General features: G+C 42.7%; 1 protein-coding gene and 2 non-coding genes across 3 annotated transcripts in view; 2 read left to right on the forward strand and 1 right to left on the reverse strand.

Annotated features, from left to right (window-relative positions):
• Window positions 1–16,208: 16,208 nt before the first annotated feature.
• TRNAF-GAA lies at window positions 16,209–16,281 on the reverse strand. Its single transcript has one exon. It is a non-coding gene; the product is annotated as a tRNA-Phe (tRNA).
• A 332-nt stretch (window positions 16,282–16,613) lies between these two features.
• TRNAN-GUU lies at window positions 16,614–16,687 on the forward strand. Its single transcript has one exon. It is a non-coding gene; the product is annotated as a tRNA-Asn (tRNA).
• A 5,093-nt stretch (window positions 16,688–21,780) lies between these two features.
• NCKIPSD (NCK interacting protein with SH3 domain) overlaps window positions 21,781–23,497 on the forward strand; it is a 67,630-nt gene continuing 65,913 nt past the window's right edge. The window contains exon 1 of the mRNA XM_044281105.1: window positions 21,781–22,063. Within this exon, the coding sequence (XP_044137040.1) occupies window positions 21,815–22,063 (249 nt within the window). The 5' untranslated portion in view covers window positions 21,781–21,814. The remainder of the gene's footprint in view (window positions 22,064–23,497) is intronic.

Raw genomic sequence — 23,497 nt, forward strand, 5'->3', positions numbered from 1 at the left:
GTATATTATTATATATGTACAGCTGGTATAACCTGGGCATCTCCTGTATATAATTATATATGTACAGCTGGTATAACCTGGGTATCTCCTGTATATAATTATATATGTACAGCTGGTATAACTTGGGCATCTCCTGTATATATTATATATGTACAGCCGGTATAAGTTATACATCTTCTTGTATATAGTGATATGGAGCATGCTGGTATAACCTGGGCATCTCCTGTATATAATTATATATGTACAGCTGGTATAAGTTATACATCTTCTTGTACATAGTGATATGGAGCATGCTGGTATAACCTGGGTATCTCCTGTATATATAATATATGTACAGCCGGTATAAGTTATACATCTTCTTATATACAGTGATATGGAGCATGCTGGTATAACCTGGGTATTTCCTGTATATAATTATATATGTACAGCTGGTATAAGTTATACATCTTCTTGTATATAGTGATATGGAGCACGCTGGTATAACCTGGGCATCTCCTGTATGTAATTATATATGTACAGCTGGTATAACCTGGGCATCTCCTGTATATAATTATATATGTACAGCTGGTATAAGTTATACATCTTCTTGTATATAGTGATATGGACCATGCTGGTATAACCTGGGCATTTTCCGGTTCGTAAATACTCTCTCAACAAAAGATATACAATAAAAATTTCCATTATTTTGAAATCTATGTAATATTGCCGTGTATCTAGCAGGATTGCAGGATTTGCTCAGCGCAGAGTGCCTTATCACTGTGTAGGTGTGTCCAGTATAACCTGTGTGCACAATGCCAGTCTAGATAAGTAAAGTCTTTGAGCTTTTATCAAAAGTCATTGTTTGATTTAGATTTCTTTTTTGCGTAAGCCAGTGTTTTACTTTCCATCCTACATGAGCTCGGTGTGACTTGTCGGGAAATTTCTTGGGACATTTCAGCTGAAAGGATCTTGACTTCTCCTTGGTGTAAAGCCCAAATGAGTCCAACAAAACAATTGTGCATTCTAGTGATTGTGTAAGGGCAAGCCAAGTAAGGCCGAGGATGCAGGTGGGGTACCTAGGACTAGTGATGTCCCAGGATTCCAGTGTCTAGAACAAGATGGTCCAAGTCCTAGGTTGGGGTTACATTTTAGGGGTAGAGTCTAAGGCTACATTCACACGGCTGTACTAGTCAATATAGTCATAAATTTCCTGGAGGAGTAACAGAGGAGACGCTCCAGAATTGTTTCATTGTGATCTGTGGTTTTACATAAGGCTTATGTTATCTTAAAGTGGACTCCTCCGCCCTCCAGTAGTAACTACTTGCATTCCCCATGTAATAACCATTCTGTGCACTAGTCGTCTATTATTCCTCCTGGAAACCTATAAATAAATTGAAAACTAGCATTGCCATTCCCCTTGTTGATTAGGGTGCCCCTATACTGTTAGCACTGATTGGACTATGTGTGACTGTGTAGGGACAGGCCCCATTATCAAGGTGAATGGTAACACCTACTAGTTAATTTAGTCATACATATCCAGGAGGAGTAACAGAGGGTCTTCAAGATCTGTGGTTTTACATAAGGCTTATCTTAAAGTGGACCCGTCCGCCCTCTTGACATACCTGTTTTAGTACTTCCATTCGCCATATAGTAACCATTGTTGATCATCTCTTATTAGCATTCTGTGTACCGTTCCTCTGTTATTCCTCCTGAAGTTCTATCAATAAAACGAAAAGTAGGTGTTACCATTCTTCCTTGTTGACTGGGTGTGCCCCAATACAGTCAGCACTGATGGGACTATCTCCGGCAAGCCCCATTATCGAGGGGAATGGTGACACCCACTTGTCAATTTAGTGATACATTTCCAGGAGGAGTAACAGAGGATGTTGAGTTTTTGAAGAAACAAACACAAACAATGCTCCAGAATTGTTTCTTCACGTGGAATGCAAGTATTTCATAAAATAGACATGTTTCCTGATTAGTAAGTACTTATGGGTGCCATTCAGCACTGCTACATCTGTAATCTGACAGTCGCCATATTCACGATGCGAACCCCAAAGAGTTGAATTTAACTCTGCTACCTCTGGAATGTGGACTCTGCTGGTTACAAAACCCTGGTCAACCACCTCTGTGCAGAATGAACCCTACCCGGTCTCCGTACTAACGGTCAGTCCATAGTGCGATGGAGCTTGGCATGGACAGTACTGACTAGCAGGTGAATGATCCCTAAAACACGGTCCCCTGGGGGTCGCCTGATGATCCTGCTGATCTGTGCTTTGCATTCTGCTGAGACCTTTTCTTTCCTTTAAGCAAAGGTTACGGCAGGTAGATATTAATACAGAGGCGGAATGTGGATTTTGACCCTCTGGCCTCAAATTCACCTTCTTAGGAGAAAACAGTGTGTTGTCTGAGGGCCCAGGCTGCTTACTGCTCCTTCCTGTGATTTATTCACTTAGCCTTGCAGAAATGTTTATCCTGCACATGAAGTGGGGTCTTCCTACCAGTCACGGAAAAAAATGGCGGATACTATAAGAAAAAGAATTGGAGGAAGCGGGGGACCAAGGTCATAGAGGTAGCTGCAGTGGGTCTTATGCTGAATGAGGGCCGGGGGGGGGGGGGGGGGGAACTCCTGCTCATCAGGGGACGTTATACCAACTGGAGGGTCCCGGTTCCTTTTTAATTGCAAACTATGGGACAATACAGTTACTTTTTGGGTCTTCGATCAGAGCCATATAGGGCTATGGGATATATATATAGTAAATAATTGTATGAAATGCCCAACCTGCGGCCCTCCAGCTGTTGCAAAACTACAACTCCCAGCATGCCTGGGTGTCACGGCGGACAGGATCTCAGATACACAGACAACCAAATACACAAGTGTCTAGGCTATATGCTGGGGACAGGTCACCTCCTAGCACATCCCTGACTTCTCTCCCTATGCTGCTAAGCCCACATTCAGACCTTGATGGTAGGAATGAAGTGTCCTCGTGCCTGGACTGCAAACACCCTAGAATCCCTGAGATGGTGAAAGGGGAGAAGGGGCAGAAGACACACAAATATCCTAGACCGCAAACAACACAAACAGAAATCAAACTTATCTGAGCTGGAACAGGCAATCCTTCCTTCCTTGAATCCAAGGCCAGACTGAAATCTATAACCCGCACGGCCCTCTGGGATTGAAGGCAATTTAAAGCTAAAAAATATATTTAGTTTTTCAGTTGGTCTTTATTGCAAAATTTTCTGCAGTTTTTGTCCTGTGGAGTGTCGTTTCGGCTTAGCTGCAGAGTATTTTGGTTTCAGTCATGTTGCTGTACTGAGGGCTGAACTCCTGACAGCTCCTAAACACCCATTTAAGGCTACTTTCACACTAGCGTTTTTCCCTGTCCAGGCAGGGTTCAGCAAAAAACGCTTCCGTTACTGATAATACAACCGTCTGCATCCGTTATGAACGGTCAATGGGGGACAGATCCGTTTTCTATTGTGTCAGAGTTAATCCGTCCCCATTGACTTACATTGTGGGTCATGACGGATCCGTCTTGCTCCGCATCCCATGACGGAAAGAAAACCGCAGCATGCTGCGTTTTGCTTTCCGGTATGAGAACGCAACCAAACGGAATGGAATGCATTTTGGAGCACTCCGTTCTGTTCAGTTACGTTTTGTCCCCATTGACAATGAATGGGGACAAAACGGAAGAGTTTTTCTCCGGTATTGAGACCCTATGATGGATCTCAATACCGGAAAATATTAATGCTAGTGTGAAAGTAGCCTAAGCCATATTATTACCAGTTTTATAAGGATTTGGCTATAAAAAGTGTTTTTGAGCTGTCAGGAATTCAGAGATAAGGGTAACAGCAACGTGATGGGACTCAGATACTAAGATACTCTGCATCTGGGCTGAAACTTAAAGGGGTTTTCCATGATATTTTATCTGATGACATATTTTCAAGATAGATCATCAGGATCTGAATGGTAGGGGTCCGACACCCGGGACCACCACTGATCAGGTGTAGCGCCGCAGCCTTCTCTCAGCTCACCAAGCACAGTGCCATACATTGTATAGTGGCTGTGCTTGGTATTGCAGGTCAGTCCCTTTTAACTTCATTGAGCTGCACCTAGACCACGTGACCGATGAACATGATATCACATGGCTTAGGGAAAACTGCGAGAAGGCTGCGACGCTACTGCAAGTATAGGTGCCTTCTCAAGCAGCTTATGGGAGGGGGTCCCGGGTGTCAGACCCCCACTGATAAGATACTGATTAGGTCATTAGTAGAAAAGTCTTGGAAAACCACTTTAACCCCATAGGACAAAAACTGCCGAACATTTTTCATGTTTAAAAAAGATTTGGAAAAAAAAATGTGAAAAAAAGATTTTTGACCCAAAATTAGTAAAATTTAACTATTAACAAAACTGCCCCCAAAGGTGTTCCTAGCCTTTAATAAACTCAGTGTTACAGCCTGAAACTCCTGCCAGTGTAGAGCCCAAAACTTGACCACATACTCAAGATCAGGCTTCACCAAGGATTGCTAGAGGGTTACTATTATATTTGAGTCACATCTGTTGTCCCATGAAAAATATTCTGCAGTTTTCAAACCAGCTTCTGGATCTGAATACTTTTGTAATTGCATGTAATAAAAAATGTAGCATAGCCACTGAAATATTCAATAAAATGTATCTGTACAGCGCCATCTGCTGTTTGTTTTTTTCTTATTTCTTTGTCCTGCTCACTGAGAAGGCCGCACATGCTCAGTTTAATCCTTCAACTGCCTCCGGACCTGTGATAGGAAGAGCATGGACACGCCTCCTGAGCTGCCTACCCTCCCTTTTCCCCGCCCACCCCACACTTTTGGTGGTTCTGAAGTGGACATTTGTGGACTGGTGTCCAGATCACCGGGTCTGGCACTGTTACTTTCTGCTTGTTCAAAGTCTTCCAACAATTGACTTTCTGTCTCAACAAATTTTTGTTTACAAAAGTCGAATTTCGCACTTTTGAGTTTCCATCTACATCCTCTATAACCCCTTGTGTGCCTTTTTTCCTTTAATATATATGGTTCAGGCTCAAAGGACACAGTTCGTTAAACAGTTTTTTTTCCAGAAGAAACACATTATCTCCTTTTTTAGGACCACTGTTCCGACAATGACGTTGGCGATTTGCATATTGTTCACTACAGATCTTTTGTTATTTTGTCATCGATTTCCCTAAAATGTTCTAGACCTGTAGGAGCTGGACCTCCAGGATCTGGTAGTTTTGTCCTGAATATGTGACCACAAAGAAGTTGAGCAGGATTTACGATAAACCAAAAGAAACCGCCACAGTATCTGTTTCCAGTCTCTTCCCGCTAAATGAGCAATTTGTAAGAGCTTCAATAGAGTCCGACTCTGGCGCTCCGCTTCCCTGTTAGCTTGTGGCCAATAAGGGTTTGTATGACGATGTTCAATGGCATTCGACTTTGATAAGCCTGAAATTCTCGGGAATTCATCTGAGAACTGTTATCACTCACAATCAGCTTAATTAAAGCTACCAACCCATCAATTGCAGCTGAGGAAGTAGCTTTAGTAAGAATGACTACCTCCCGCCATCTTGAATGATAATCCACAACTCCTAGAAGGTGGTGTCCAGATAGGCTATCACACAGGTCAATGGCCAGATCTTCCCATGGCCCATTGGGTAAAACAGAACATGTACTGGTTTTGGTTTGCTGCCTACCAGCTGACGGGCTCGACAAGAGGAGACCACACGTTACCCATCCTTGTCAATGACCAGACCTTCTCAGGTAACCGTTGTTTGGTGAGCACAATACCGCAATGTCCCTCATGGGCAACTTTCAGAGTTTAGTTCTTTCAGCCTCAAGATTCGATTTCCACGCAGAAGTAATTGTCCTTCCATACTCAACTCATGTTTAACTCTTTAGTAGGCTGGATCCCAACTAGGCCATGTCTCCTGTCTTATACATCTTCTCAGCCGTAAGATCTCTGCATCTACTGCTGACGAATCGTGACGATCCTTCACCCTCATGTGATGCAAGCTGCCGGTTTGTGTCTGGTCATAAAAACGGAAACAAAAACAGATTCGGCACTGAAAACAATAAAGTCAATGGTGACTGATCCATTTTTAGGGAGTCTTAAAAAAACGGATCCGTCACCCATTGACTTTCAATGTATTTAGCGACGGATCAGTTTTTTTTTCCGTTTTGATTTCACACAACTGCACCCTAACGGAACGGATGCATCGTGATGTGCAAAATCAAAATGGATCAGTTTAATTGCAGTATTTAGATCTGCTGGATACCGCAATTAACAACGCAAGTGGGAAAGTAGCCTTAGGGATCTGCTGGCACATTCAACTGGTCTGTAGTCACCTGCGCGTTGCCTCTGAAATCAGATGGCACTGATCCCTACAGGACTGGCATCAACAAAACTTTGAGTTGGTCATTGAAATAGGCTAGAGTTGTGGAACAGGGAAAGTTTATTAAATGCACATTGTTGAGTCGGACCCCACCGCCATGAAACTGATTTGCGAGTTGACCGTCTCAGGGGTTCACTGACAGTCGCCATATCTGGAATAGACGGTGCACAGTAATTTACTAAGCCAAAAAAAACTGCGTCAGGATTTCTGGCGTCAGACACAGCCTTGATTTTACTGTCTTCTGGACCAATACCCTTGTCTGACGGTACATAGTCCTCAAACGTCATCTTATCCATTTGAAATTTGCACTTTTTCTCATTGAGAGTTAATCTTTTCTCCTGTAAACATTTCAGCAAGTCACAAAGGTGTCCGTCGTGCTCCTGTGTGCACTTAATAGCACTTTTCAGAGGTACTTCCTACCTTCCTACTTCTGGTGTTCCTATAATCATAGGTACTATGTTTGGAGATTACACTAACTGATGGTAACAGTTTTTGGGAACAATATTTTTAGTTACTTTCCTGGAACTGATTTGTTTTGTTCCAATTAGAGATCTAAGTGAGATTTCCAGTTAAGAATTTCGTAATTATTTGCTGTACGTACTGCCATCTAGTGGTGGATGGTTTCAGGATTTGATGGGTGGCAATCGGTGGTGTGCAATGTTTTTGTTAATTTGGATGACAACTTTGAAAATATGAATAAATAATATTTAATATTCATATTGACAATAATAATATTTAATGGGTAGAATCTACAGGTGAAACTCGAAAAAAAAAATTGAATATCCTGCAAAAGTCCATTTATTTCAGTAATGCAGCTTAAAATTAGAATTTTGTGAAAAGGTTCAATATTCTAGGCTCAAAGTGTCAGACTCTATTCAGCTAATTAATCCGTACCCCCTGAGCAAAGGGGACCTGAGATTGTGACTTTGGGGTGTCATAAACTGTAAGCCATAATCATCCAAATTATAACAAATAAAGGCTTGAGATATCTCGCTTTGCCTGTAATGAGTCTCATGTGTTAGTTTCACATTCTAATTTGCATTACTGAAATAAATTAGCTTTGCACGATATTCTCATTTTTTTAGTTTCCCCTGTAGATAATAGATAATATAACAATGTAGCACTCTTTTTGCCATTGTAACCCTGCTGTCACGGCGGGGAGTGGGGGGGACTGCCCACTGTGCGGTGTCAAAGGGTCAAAAGGGGATCAGCCTGGTCAAAAGGAGTAATAAGGGAGCAGGTCACCTAATCCTCTCCCTGACTCCTCACCGTATGAGCGGACCCCGATGGTAGGAAGACTCATACTCAGGATTCCTAGAGACCCTAAGTCGCCCTGGTAATCCCTCACCAAGGAGCCAGGAAGAGACGACCTATTCATCCCAGTCATGGAGGAACAGGAGTCTCTATCTGAGGCCAGGCTGCAAGGAGGGGGAAACACATACAGCATATGGAGACGGCAGGTAAGTGAAACCAATAACACACTTACCTGCCACAGACACACTGACTGGAACACGTGCACTAGTGCTAGTGTCCACACCAACATAAAAGGACACAGCACAAACCACACAGGAACCCAGGACACCATATCTGCTATAACATGAGACAGAGGGAATGTCTAGTAAACAAGCTGGACACCAAACACCACCAGACATGTAACACCAAACTAGACATAAACACCCTGAACATAACCCACTCCATACAAATAGGGACAGGAAGGGAAGGAGACACCGGGATAACATTGATGACCACAAGGGTGGCCCTCACTGGACAGATGGTAAAAGCCAGGAACAGTGAACCACCAGCACACACCAAGGCTGGAGGAACCCCCAGCTTCAGGCATCCAGCAGAGGCTAAATAGCCAACGCAGCCGCCCCCGCACACACATAAACCCAGGGTTCACTAAACACTAGGAAGGGAGTTAACCCTTCCAACACCAGACAGAGGAAGGAAGCCACTTAAATGGGAAGTGCACACACAAGCAAACTAAGCCACACGTTATCACCGGCAACAGCATACGTGGCAACCATGTCACGGCAATCACCCAGAAGGCCAAGACACTGCCACCGCATGCTCTAACATCAACACGTTGCCGCGGGCAACCGCAAGTGTGGCAACAGTGTCACAGCGCTCACCATAGGCCGTGACACCTGCTCAGTAAAGTTACATGCATAGATATTGTCCACGATTCTGGAAAATCTATTTTTTTTTAAACGCACATCTTTGAATGATCTCAAATCTTTCAGGTCCTAGTGAACTATAGAACCAGTAACTGACATGTTTATGACGTAGGTCTATTACAACGCGCCGCACCTAGGTTTGGTGTCACTGCCGCAGACTTGTCCATGTAGGAGATGGGAAAATGTCTTTATATTTCTTTAGGATGATGCAGCTTCAAGACGACTTCCTTCACGCTGGCACAGGGCTTAGCTAAAGGCTCATGGGCCCCGCTGCAAGAGTTCAGCTCGGGCCCCCCTTCCCTCAGTGCTTTGTGGCCGGGGGCAGGGAAGCACATAGCCATCGTGATGTCTGAGACAAAAATTGAAATGCCAAATTCTGGACCTAACCCCTTCCCTCCAGCCAGAGGTGTAACTTGACCAGCATGCACTTTCTATTATACCGGTGTCTTCTTATGCGGCACAGGGGTCTTTGGGGCCCCTCAGACTTCTGGGACTGGTAGCGACTGCTACATCTGCACCCCCTATAGCTACGCCCCTGCGCTGGCACAATAATGGCCAGTGCTTCCTTAAAGGGGATGTCTTACTTCAGCAAATGGCATTCATCATGTAGACAATATATGAAATACAAGGCGCTTACTAATGTATTGTGATTGCCCATATTGCCTCCTTTGCTGGCTGGATTCATTTTTATATTGCATTGCATTTACAGTGCCCGTTTGCAGTGGGAGCGCACATAGGCACGCATGCGCAGCAGCTTCTGTCCTGGCCACCTCATATCTGCGCTGCAGCAGTGGCTGGGACAGGAGCTGCTGCATGTGCGTGCCTATGTGCGGTCCCACTGTCCTGACCACCAGAGCACAACCGCTGCTGCTGGATTGCAATGGAAATATGAAATATGTATGATAATGCGATGGAAAAATGAATCCAGCCAGCAAAGGATGCAATATGGAGAATCACAATACAGTAGTAAGTGCCTTGTATTAACTGATAAATGATAAATGTCATCTGTTGAAGTGAGGCAACCCCTTGTCTATAGGATATGCCATAAATGCCTCAGCCATTGGGAAAATTCTCCATACAATTCCATGGCAAAGTGTTTATGGAGATACAGAAAGGACATACCCTTTCAGGATTTAGGAAAAATGGAGTAACAGTCCATCTGGGAGCAATAATGGCAGTCATATTGGTTGCCCCTCAGCTTCCCCTAACATATTAATTATATTATTAGTCTTTTTTTCCCCAATTTTATTTTAATGTGACATGTTTCTCCCCTTGTTAAAGTCATTTGGAAAATGAATAGATTTAATTATAGAAAAGAAAGAGACGTACGGCATAATTTATGGCTCTTTTAGGGCAATTATTTAATTACAGATCGCCCACAGATATTGATCAGGCTGAAGTCGAACTGAAACAAAGCTCTTCTCAGTAATGAGATCTGATTATAGGCTGATTAGTGAGGCACAATTGTAATTTGCTGACAATGGATTGTCATAGTGATACTATCATTATACCGCCAGATGTTGTTAAATCACATGGCCACTCAACTATATAACTGCATTATTAATGACTCCAAAAAAGAATATAACTACTATAATACTGCTCCTATATACAAGAATATAACTACTATAATACTGCTCCTATGTACAAGAATATAACTGCTATAATACTGCCTCCTATGTACAAGAATAAGACTACTATAATACTGCCTTCTATGAACAAGAATAGAACTACTATAATACTGCCCCTATGTACAAGAATATAACTACTATAATACTGCCTCCTATGTACAAGAATATAACTACTATAATACTGCTCCTATGTACAAGAATATAACTACTATAATACTGCCCCTATGTACAAGAATATAACTTCTATAATACTGCTCCTATGTACAAGAATATAACTTCTATAATACTGCTCCTATGTACAATAATATAACTACTATAATACTGCCGTCTATGTACAAGAATATAACTACTATAATACTGCTCCTATGTACAAGAATATAACTACTATAATACTGCTCCTATGTACAAGAATATTACTACTATAATACTGCTCCTATGTACAAGAATATAACTACTATAATACTGCCTCCTATGTACAAGAGTATAACTACTATAATACTGCTCCTATGTACAAGAATATAACTGCTATAATACTGCTCCTATGTACAAGAATATAACTACTATAATACTGCCTCCTATGTACAAGAATATAACTCCTATAATACTGCCCCCTATGTACAAGAATATAACTACTATAATACTGCTCCTATGTACAAGAATATAACTACTATAATACTGCCCCCTATGTACAAGAATATAACTACTATAATACTGCCTCCTATGTACAAGAATATAACTACTATAATACTGCTCCTATGTACAAGAATATAACTACTATAATACTGCTCCTATGTACAAGAATATAACTACTATAATACTGCCTCCTATGTACAGGAATATAACTACTATAATACTGCTCCTCCTATGTATAAGAATATAACTACTATAATACTGCTCCTATGTACAAGAATATAACTACTATAATACTGCCTCCTATGTACAAGACTATAACTACTATAATACTGCCTCCTATGTACAAGAATATAACTACTATAATACTGCTCCTATGTACAAGGATATAACTACTATAATACTGCTCCTGTGTACAAGAATATAACTGCTATAATACCGCTCCTATGTACAAGAATATAACTACTATAATACTGCTCCTATGTACAAGAATATAACTACTATAATACTGCTCCTATGTACAAGAATATTACTACTATAATACTGCTCCTATGTACAAGAATATAACTACTATAATACTGCTCCTATGTACAAGAATATAACTACTATAATACTGCCTCCTATGTACAAGAATATAACTACTATAATACTGCCTCCTATGTACAAGAATATAACTACTATAATACTGCTCCTATGTACAAGAATATAACTACTATAATACCGCTCCTATGTACAAGAATATAACTACTATAATACTGCCTCCTATGTACAAGAATATAACTACTATAATACTGCCTCCTATGTACAAGAATATAACTACTATAATACTGCCTCCTATGTACAAGAATATAACTACTATAATACTGCTCCTATGTACAAGAATATAACTACTATAATACTGCCTCTTATGTACAAGAATATAACTACTATAATACTTCTCCTATGTACAAGAATATAACTACTATAATACTGCTCCTATGTACAAGAATATAACTACTATAATACTTCTCCTATGTATAAGAATATAACTACTATAATACTGCCTCCTATGTACAAGAATATAACTACTATAATACTGCTCCTATGTACAAGAATATAACTAGTATAATACTGCCTCCTATGTACAAGAATATAACTACTATAATACTGCTCCTATGTACAAGGATATAACTAGTATAATACTGCCCTTATGTAGAATATAACTTTTATTATACTGCCCCCCTGTGTGCAAACATATAATTACTATAATATTATCTAAATACTGAAATACATTTCTAGATGGCGGTAATACTACAATGACTTTATTAGTGAATGTACATGATGTGGAGGTGGGTGACTTTTCATGGGGGAAATCTTTCTGACAACCTTTATTTCTGTGGAAAGCTATTAGGCAGAGACCAGTGCAGACAATCCTAAGATACTGCCCATGTCCAGAGAAGCATAGAGGGTCCCTTGGAAGGCGCCGCTGATCGGAGGAGGAAAGAATTACACCTATGTCTGGATGGGTTTTTCTTTCCTAAGATCCTGTCAAGGGCACAGAATGGCCAGTGTGCGTCCTTGTGCCCGCTGTCCAGAGCCAAGAAGAGATGGAACCAGTGCCAAAGAGCCGTCACTTGCCTCCAGCTCTCAGGACAACTGGTAATCAGATGGCGCAGAAGGAGATGAGACGATATAAAGCTGGACCCTTCACTTATGTGTCACTCTCAAAGAATTCCTTCTGCTGCCATGATGTCTCCTCCTGGCACATAGCGCTGTCTCGTCTGCTGCCCCAGCATGTCAGGGGAAATAAAAGTCAGATCACCTTCCTCCACGTCTTAAAGGGGCAATGTCACCTTTAAGGATTACCAGCTTGTGATATCTGTGGATTATTTTAGTTCCAGGCGGGTGCCATTATTGTTATCGCCCCTGTTTACTGCATCAGCATCTCCAATGGAGTCGTGTGACCTTCCGAACCATCAGATATATACACAGGTGAACGTGTCCGTCACCCACGTGGGGCCCCTCTTGCCTCACATTGTGCCCTTGGAAAATAATAGTGCCACACGCTGTACCCTGAATATAATAATGCCACATACTGTACCCCTGAATATAATAAGGCCACATAATGTACCCCTGAATATAATAATGCCACATACTGTACCCTGAATATAATAGTGCCACACACTGTACCCTGCATATAATAATGCCACATACTGTACCCCTGAATATAATAAGGCCACATACTGTACCCCTGAATATAATAATGCCACATACTGTACCCTGAATATAATAATGCCACATACTGTACCCCTGAATATAATAAGGCCACATACTGTGCCCTGAATATAATAATGCCACATACTGTACCCCTGAATATAATAAGGCCACATACTGTGCCCTGAATATAATAATTCCACATACTGTGCCCTGAATATAATAATGCCACATACTGTACCCCTGAATATAATAATGCCACATACTGTGCCCTGAATATAATAATGCCACACACTGTACCCTGAATATAATAATTCCACATACTGTGCCCTGAATATAATAATTCCACATACTGTGCCCTGAATATAATAATGCCACATACTGTACCCCTGAATATAATAATTCCACACACTGTACCCTGAATATAATAATGCCACATACTGTACCCCTGAATATAATAATGCCACATACTGTACCCTGAATATAATAATGCCACATACTGTACCCCTGAATATAATAAGGCCACACACTGTACCCTGAATATAATAATGCCACACACTGTACCCTGAATATAATAGTGCCACACACTGTACCCTGCATATAATAATGCCACATACTGTACCCCTGAATATAATAAGGCCACATACTGTACCCCTGAATATAATAATGCCACATACTGTACCCTGAATATAATAATGCCACATACTGTACCCCTGAATATAATAAGGCCACATACTGTGCCCTGAATATAATAATGCCACATACTGTGCCCTGAATATAATAATGCCACACACTGTACCCTGAATATAATAATTCCACATACTGTGCCCTGAATATAATAATGCCACACACTGTACCCTGAATATAATAATGCCACATACTGTACCCTGAATATAATAATTCCACATACTGTGCCCTGAATATAATAATGCCACATACTGTACCCCTGAATATAATAATTCCACATACTGTGCCCTGAATATAATAATGCCACATACTGTGCCCTGAATATAATAATGCCACACACTGTACCCTGAATATAATAATTCCACATACTGTACCCTGAATATAATAATGCCACATACTGTACCCTGAATATAATAATGCCACACGCTGTACCCTGAATATAATAATGCCACACGCTGTACCCTGAATATAATAATTCCACACACTGTACCCTGCATATAATAATGCCACACGCTGTACCCTGAATATAATAATGCCACACATTGTACCCCTGAATATAATAATGCCACACACTGTACCCTGCATATAATAATGCCACACACTGTACCCCTGCATATAATAATGCCACACACTGTACCCCTGAATATAATAATGCCACACGCTGTACCCTGAATATAATAATGCCACACGCTGTACCCCTGAATATAATAATGCCACACACTGTACCCTGAATATAATAATTCCACATACTGTGCCCTGAATATAATAATGCCACATACTGTACCCTGAATATAATAATTCCACATACTGTGCCCTGAATATAATAATGCCACATACTGTGCCCTGAATATAATAATGCCACACACTGTACCCTGAATATAATAATTCCACATACTGTGCCCTGAATATAATAATTCCACATACTGTACCCTGAATATAATAATGCCACACGCTGTACCCTGAATATAATAATGCCACACACTGTACCCTGAATATAATAATTCCACATACTGTGCCCTGAATATAATAATGCCACATACTGTACCCTGAATATAATAATTCCACATACTGTGCCCTGAATATAATAATTCCACATACTGTGCCCTGAATATAATAATGCCACATACTGTGCCCTGAATATAATAATGCCACATACTGTACCCTGAATATAATAATTCCACATACTGTGCCCTGAATATAATAATTCCACACACTGTGCCCTGAATATAATAATGCCACATACTGTGCCCTGAATATAATAATGCCACATACTGTGCCCTGAATATAATAATGCCACATACTGTGCCCTGAATATAATAATTCCACATACTGTGCCCTGAATATAATAATGCCACATGCTGTACCCTGAATATAATAATGCCACATGCTGTACCCTGAATATAATAATGCCACATGCTGTACCCTGAATATAATAATGCCACATGCTGTACCCTGAATATAATAATGCCACATGCTGTACCCTGAATATAATAATTCCACACACTGTACCCTGAATATAATAATTCCACACACTGTACCCCTGAATATAATAATGCCACACACTGTACCCTGAATATAATAATGCCACACACTGTACCCTGCATATAATAATGCCACATACTGTACCCCTGAATATAATAATGCCACATACTGTACCCCTGAATATAATAATGCCACACACTGTACCCCTGAATATAATAATTCCACACACTGTACCCCTGAATATAATAATGCCACACACTGTACCCTGAATATAATAATGCCACACACTGTACCCTGAATATAATAATGCCACATACTGTACCCCTGAATATAATAATGCCACATACTGTACCCCTGAATATAATAATGCCACATACTGTACCCTGAATATAATAATGCCACACACTGTACCCTGAATATAGTAGAGCCACACACTGTACCCTGAATATAATAAGGCCACATACTGTACCCTGAATATAATAATGCCACACACTGTACCCTGAATATAGTAGAGCCACACACTTATCTCCTTGAATATAACAGCACCACTTACTGTACCCCCAAATACAGTATAATGTCACACACTGTAACTTGAATATTATAATGCTACATACTGTACCCTGAATATAGTAGTGCCACACAGGGCTTGACAGCAAGTATAAACGATAAGCCCAATAGAGAAATATTTCCATAAATCAGGAACTTTATTGTAGTGAAGAATGAACTGCAAATAACCCCCTTTTTGGGCTGCCCTAGCATAGCCTGAAATGTATAAGTGTCATTTGTATTTTATTTCTAGCTATAATATAGTTCCTGTTTTATGGAGATATCTCAGTGCCCCTACCATAAAATGGAAATACTAAAAATCTCATCTGTACAATAGTAATACCAGCAAAGATTCATCTCAGTTCCCTCAGAAAAGATGTATAAATACATTATGACATCATGCCTCTATATTTTTATTTAAATGATTAAAATAGTGAACATATAGTACATTAAAAATAAAAAAATATTCTCCCATCTTCTGCCGAAACCCGGGATCGAACCAGGGACCTTTAGATCTTCAGTCTAACGCTCTCCCAACTGAGCTATTTCGGCAGCTGATGACGGAGGTCTGCATCTCACTCTCTTGTCCAAAGGAAGGAGGAGCATGTGCTCTGATCCTGGATTGTATTTTAACCCTTTGTATAATACACCTCCATTATGTGAGATATCCCTATGTATTGGGATGAATTATACAAATTATGCTATCTCTGTAAATCCTATTATCCTGTCAGGAGAAAACAAGATCAATGCAGCTGTATCTGTAAATATCACAATGTAACAGGCAATGCTCTTTGTTGGACTTATCTCCATGGAAACAAAATAACCTCTTGCAAGATTCATAGATTTGAAGATCAAAACACAAACTCTCAGGCTGTTCCTCAGCGGTCTCTGTGGCGCAATCGGTTAGCGCGTTCGGCTGTTAACCGAAAGGTTGGTGGTTCAAGCCCACCCAGGGACGCTAGGTTTTATTTATTAAAGTAGTTTTTTTTTTTTTAAGGGGCTTTCCATTTGTTGTTTTTACATTCAAGTGATTCCAGTAAGATATAAATGATCATGTTAAAATGATTGACACAAAGGTGGTAGTATCAATTAGTATACTCTAAATACTACTTTTAAAGGGCTTGGCCACCACTTGGGGGAGGGGTTTTGGTAAATGTGACATTATTTATTTATTTTGCTCACTTATATTGGTCACGTGACACAAGGTGGTCAGGTTAGCGCTGCAGCGGCGTCAAAGTGGGTGTGGCTGGTTACCATTCACTTCAATGGGGGCAGCGCCGCAGTTAAAGGGGTTGTCCGGGTTCAACGCTGAACCTGGACATACCTCCATTTTCACCCCGGCAGCCTCGGAGCAGTTCATCGGGCTGCCAGGAAGCCCGGTGACGTCACCGGCACTGATGGGCAGGATTTAGTGCTGCCCTAGCCAGTAAAACGGCTAGGGCAGCGCTAAAGACCGCCCCCATCAGAGCTGGTGACGTCACCGAACACACTGCCGGGCGGAAGTTTCCGCCTGGCAGTGTGCTATTGAAAACAAAAGAGACCTTGCCCTGCGCAATTTAGCGCAGGGCAAGGGAGCGCATCGGAGCATGAGATGCCCTGATGCTAGCCTCAGGGGGGCTGCCTGGGAGAAAATAAGGGTATCTCCGGGTTCAGCTCTGAACCCGGACAACCCCTTTCACAGCTTCATACAACGGACGGAGCTGTGTGGTCCCGGCATCAAACTATCGATTCCATAGTAATGGCCTATCCTCAGGGTTGGACAACACTTTAATTTTAAAGGGGCAGACCACCTTTTGGGATGGGGTTTTGGCTAACCCCCTTCCTGGCCAGAGGATAGGCCATCACTATCTGATTGACAATTTGGCACCGGAATGACGCAGCTCCATCTACTCCGTTGAAGTGAATGGTTGCCATCTACGTCCACTACACACTGGACCGAGCTGTGTCGGACAGACGATTTGCGCGGGTTTCCGGTTTCAGACCCCCGCCGATCAGATGATGACTGCCTGTTCTGAGGATAAGCCATCAATAGTAAAGCGTTGAACAAGCCCTTTCGTCAGATGTGTTTAAAGGGATTTATTAAAAATACAAGCGTTCTGCGGACCTGTGGAAGAAAGATGGTTTTGGTAACGCACAACCATCCGCGACCCTGCCGTCCCACTGGCTGCAAGCTCGTCCGCTCAGGTCCCCACCGGATCTGTTTGTGTCTTTTCCTGTTCAGTTGCATTTTCTACTAAACCCGCAACCTCTGGAAATGCAGTATGGACGGCGGCATAGGCGGAGCGGGGTACAGGTATTAATGAAACCATCTTTCTTTCACGGGTTTGCGGAACTCTTTTAATTTTCATGATGGCCGGAGAACCCCTTTAACATATATCCTCCAATAGCTCCAAATCAGACATACTGATAGGGACAGCCTTCATGCTGATGTCTGTAAAAGCGCTGCGGAATATAGTAGCGCTATATTAGTGCATAAAATAAATAAATGAATGTAAATATTAGTTGTTCTTCACAAGATAACCAGATGGTGGCGCTGTCGCTGCACAAATAGACTGCTGATCAGCTCCAACATTTTCCCAGGACGTTAGGAATGTGATTCCACAGATTTACACATGAACCACGTAGATTTTGCATTATTGCTTTAATTATTTGTACGCCAGCAAAACGATTCTGAGAAAAAATGGATGGTAATTGTGGGTGGTGGTTTTGATACATCCTCCGGCAGGGCATGTTGGAAGGCCCGGGCAGAATTTTCTAATATAATCACATCGCATGCACACGGATCCATGATGTGCAGAGAAACTGGAATCACACGGAGGTCGTTGCACGTCCCATCCGATGCGTATTACAGGATGTGGCAGCAGAGTGCCACCATGCCGGGCACAGAACCTGTACTGTTACACGCTCAGTCCTAATGGGTCCATATTATAGACCTGTGGGCACTGGCATACCTCCATATTATAGCGTGTGGTAGAATACGCCATTGTTTTTTTCTCCCATGTTCCACTGGTGGTACATTCTCGGCACAGCATTCTATATGAACACGTTCACACCTTTGTTATTTCTGTTTTTAGGCTTCGTCATAGGAGCAGAGTGATGAACAATAACAAAGGTGCTAGATCAGTAACACAATGCATGACAACAGCGCCTGACAGACACCATTGGCTGTAATGAGGTCGGTCAATTTACATTAAAGGGGTCGTCTCACTTCAGCAAGGGGCATTTATAATGTAGAGGCACTTACTAATGTATTGTTATTCTCCATATTGCTTCCTTTGCTGTCATGATAGCTCCATTAGGATTTTCTGTTGCAGATCCTATTAAAAATGCCAGACAAAATACCAGTAAAATTAAGGGGTTTTCTCTCACTTCAGCAAATGGAATCATGTAGAGAAAGTTAATACAAGGCACTTACTAATGTATTGTTATTATCCATATTGCTTCCTTCGTTGGCTGGATTCATTTTTCCATCACATTATACACTGATCGTTTCCATGGTTATGACCACCCAGTAATCCAACAGCGGTGGTTGTGCTTGCACACTGTAGGATAAAGCTCCGGCCTCTATCTGGTGGCTAGGACAGTGGAAGCTTTTTTCTATAGTGTGCAAACAAGACCAACACTGATGGATTGCAGGGTGGTCGTAACCATGGAAACGACCAGTGTATAATGTGATGGAAAAATGAATCCAGCCAGCAAAGGAGGCAATATGGACAATCACAATACATTAGTAAGTGCCTTGTATTAACTTTCTTTACTCCATTTGCTGATGTGAGACAACCTCTTAATTTTACTGTTATTTTGTCTGGCATTTTCAATAAGATCTGCGACAGAAACTCCTAATGGAGCCGTCATGACAGCAAAGGAAGTCTCATCTGTGTTAGGCTCCTTTCACACCTGCGTTCAGGTGTCCGCTCGTGAGCTCCGTTTGAAGGGGCTCACAAGCGGCCCTGAACGCAGCCGTCTGGCCCTAATGCATTCTCAGTGAGCGGACACCTGAACGCTGCAAGCAGATAGAACATGTCCTATTATTGTCCGCATAACTGACAAGGATAGGACTGTTCTATCAGGGGCCGGCTGTTCCGTTCCACAAAATACTGAAAAAGCCATCCGGTCGTGTGCAAGAGACCTAAGGCTACTTTCACACCTGCGTTCGATCGGATCCGTTCTGAACGGATCCGCTCATATTAATGCAGACGGTGGCTCCGTTCAGAACGGATCCGTCTGCATTAGAACTTAGAAAAATTTTCTAAGTCTGAAAGTAGCCTGAACAGATCCGTTCCGACTTACAATGTAAGTCAATGGGGACGGATCCGCTTGAAGATGACACCATATGGCTCAATCTTCAAGCGGATCCGTCCCCCATTGACTTTCAATGTAAAGTCGGAACGGATCCGCTCAGGCTACTTTCAGACTTAGAAATTTTTTCTAAGTTCTAATGCAGACGGATCCGTTCTGAACTGAGCCACCGTCTGCATTAATATGAGCGGATCCGTTCAGAACGGATCCGATCGAACGCAGGTGTGAAAGTAGCCTTAGGTCTCTTGCACACGACCGGATGGCTTTTTCAGTATTTTGTGGAACGGAACAGCTGGCCCCTGATAGAACAGTCCTATCCTTGTCAGTTATGCGGACAATAATAGGACATGTTCTATCTTTGAACGGAAGGGAAAAACGGAAATACGGAAACGGAAGGCATACGGAGTACCTTCAGTTTTTTTTGCGGATCCATTGAAATGAACGGTTCCGTATACGGACCGTATACGAAACGCAAATAACGGAACGTAAACGGAAAAAAAAAACATTCATGTGCAAGAGGCCTTATTGCAGGAAGTGTTTATTTATTTTTGTATTTATTTATTTGTTTTATTTTTCTTTTATTTATTTACCGCTCCACACACCGACCTGCAAATGCATATGACGGATCGGAGGCAGTTCCTGCGGAAGGATTTACATTACAGCGACAGTAAATGCTCCTCTTAAAGGGGTTGTCCAACATTTTAATATTGATGGCCTATCCTCAGGGCAGGTCATCAATATCAGATCGTCAAGGGGTCTGACTCCTGGCTGTTTCAGCAGGCCGCGGCACTTAAGCCAATGACGTCGTGATTATCGGTCACATGGCCTAGGCGCTGCTCAGTCCCTTTCAAGTGAATGAGGCTGAGCAGCAATACCGAGCACAACCACCACCCAATGGACGGCGCTGTGCGTGGAGAGCTGTGAAGAGACGGCTGTGCTCACGGAGCTGATCGGCGGGGGTGCAGTGTGTGATCTGATATTGACGACTTATCCTGAGGATACGTCATCCATATTGAACACTCGGAAAACGCCTTTAACCATTTAAATGGAACCTCACATGCTTTTTGCCTCTTAAACGGCCCCAAGTACCTGATGGAGCTCTTGAGTTGGTCTCCAATGGTTGCCTGGTCTGAGAACAGCCAAGCAAGTGTGCATCTTGGGGGTTGTAGTTTTACGACAGCTGGTGTGCCGGAGGTTAGCCATCACAGCTATGGCTTATGTCCACCTTCACAACATTACATTGCCCCAAAGCATCGAAAATGAGACCTGAAACTTTGCAGTAGGTTGTATATTGCAATAATCTACCGTTCTGTGTCTACAGCTCCTATAGAGAACTATGTGTCTCCATGGTAACAGACAGCAAACAAACCCAGTGTCGTCTGATCCTCCCTTCTGTCCGTTACTTCTTGTTAACCTACGAAATGTACATTAGCACAAAGTGGGGCATCCAGAGGACATGAGAGGTTTGTTTTGCTGTCTGTTACCACGGAGACGCACAGGTTGTCACATGAGCTGTAGACACAAAATTATAGGAAATGTATAATTCATATCCGATAAAAAGTTAATTGATGTATCACATCCATTATAGCATTCTCAGAAAATCTGCAAGTTATTGGTTACTCTATAAAGCATCCCTAAGACTCAAATTTTGGACTAAAAAATGGAACAGGATGATGTTTAAATAAAGTTTGTTTAATTTAAAAAAGAAAAAAAAAAAGCACATCAAGCGCGCTCACGTCACCAGTGTCCGAGCTGTGCGTCGTGCGCGCGCCGCGGCGGGGGTCACATGACTGACGGGAGCTTCGGCGGCGGGGACGCGCTCAGTCAGTTAGTCAGGGTCCGGCCCGGTGAGGACGGTTCCGCCATGTACCGAGCCTTGTACGCTTTCCGCTCTCCGGAGCCAAATTCGCTTCAGTTCGGGGCCGGGGAGAACTTCCTGATCCTGGAGCGGTGTAACCAGCACTGGTGGCTGGCCAGTCGCTGCAGCAGCGGGGACACGGGCTACGTACCGGCCTCCTACCTGGAGAGGATCAAGGTGAGCGGCCGGAGGGCGTGTGAGAGGTGTGGACGCCCATAGGTTAGTCTGTAGGTGACGTCATTATGGCGTCATCTCCTGAGCTTGTGACGTCACAGCAGCAGTGCTTAGAGAGGTTGATGTAGGGGGCTGGGCAGTTACTGGAGGCTGACACTGACTTCCTATTGGATGGTGGGTATTGTGGTGCCGCGTTCACACCAGGTTATTATACTATGTATCCCCTGCTCTAACCCCCTGACACCACATATTTCACTGCCGGGGGTGTAGACTTTTGCAACCCCCCCCCCTCCTTTATTTCTCCAGTGCACCTAAAGTGCAAAATGGTGCAACTCTCCCAATAGTCTTGATTAAAAATCTACTGCTTTTGCTACACAGCTCCTAGGTAGGCCTATGTGTCTCCATGGTTACAGACTACAAACGAATCCTGTGTGTAGTCTGGCTCCGCCCCTTGTGTACTCCCCTCCGTCTTTTGTTGGCAGCCTACAGGCAGAAGTTAGAAGAGGAGGGATTCTGCATGGGTCTGCATGGGTGCTGGATACTCATGTTTTAAGAGGTAATTGTTATTAAAGGGGTTTTCCGAGATTCTGATATTGACCCTTAGGATAGGCGATCGGATCGGTGAGGGTCCGACACCCGGGGTCCAGAGCACAGTTGTCCAAACACGGCGCTGTCCGTTGTGTAGTGGCTGTGCTTGGTATTGCAGCCCAGGACCGTTCCCTTAAGGCCATGTGACTAAAGAGCGTGACATCACTGGCTTCTTCAAACAGCTGATTGGCGGGGGTTCCGGGTGTCAGACCCCCGCAGACCTGGTACCGATGACCTATCCTGACGATACGCCATCAATGTCAAAATCTCAGATAACCCCATTAATAAACTTTATTGAGGTGCAGACAGGACGTCATGACACTGATAAGCGCCCCTGGGTTTGTTTACCTGGAGAAAGTAGGGGGGTACAGTCCCTAAAAATAGTCTGTTTCACCCTCTTCCTGTGGCCCCGGGGGAGTCTAGCAGTTGAGAGGCCACCTGGGTCCTGAAGGTCAGTGCACTCTGTATTATTTCTGTATGTTGGGACAGCTGGCAAATACCACGTGACAGTCGTGACAGTTACCCCCCCCCCCCCCCCCCCATTATCAGCGGCAGAGTGTGGACCTATTATGTGAATTCAGCACTGAATCAACACAGCAGCATCTTCATTGTTGGGATCAGGAGGGATCATAGGGTAAAGGACAATCCTAGTGATGTCGTCACTTCACAAGATGGGGATACAGAGTTGTCGTCACCGATGATGTATATGCTGTGGATTTTCGGAAGCAGAATGACGAGCAGAAAATCCTCTCCATTTACAGTAGCAGCAAAATAAACTGCAAATATCTTGACGATCCCTGCCCTACCCTAACACTGCTTTAGGCCTCATGCACATGGCCGTATGTATTT

The sequence above is a fragment of the Bufo gargarizans genome, chromosome 2 (assembly GCF_014858855.1).
Source record: "Bufo gargarizans isolate SCDJY-AF-19 chromosome 2, ASM1485885v1, whole genome shotgun sequence".
NCBI classification, from domain to species: domain Eukaryota; kingdom Metazoa; phylum Chordata; class Amphibia; order Anura; family Bufonidae; genus Bufo; species Bufo gargarizans.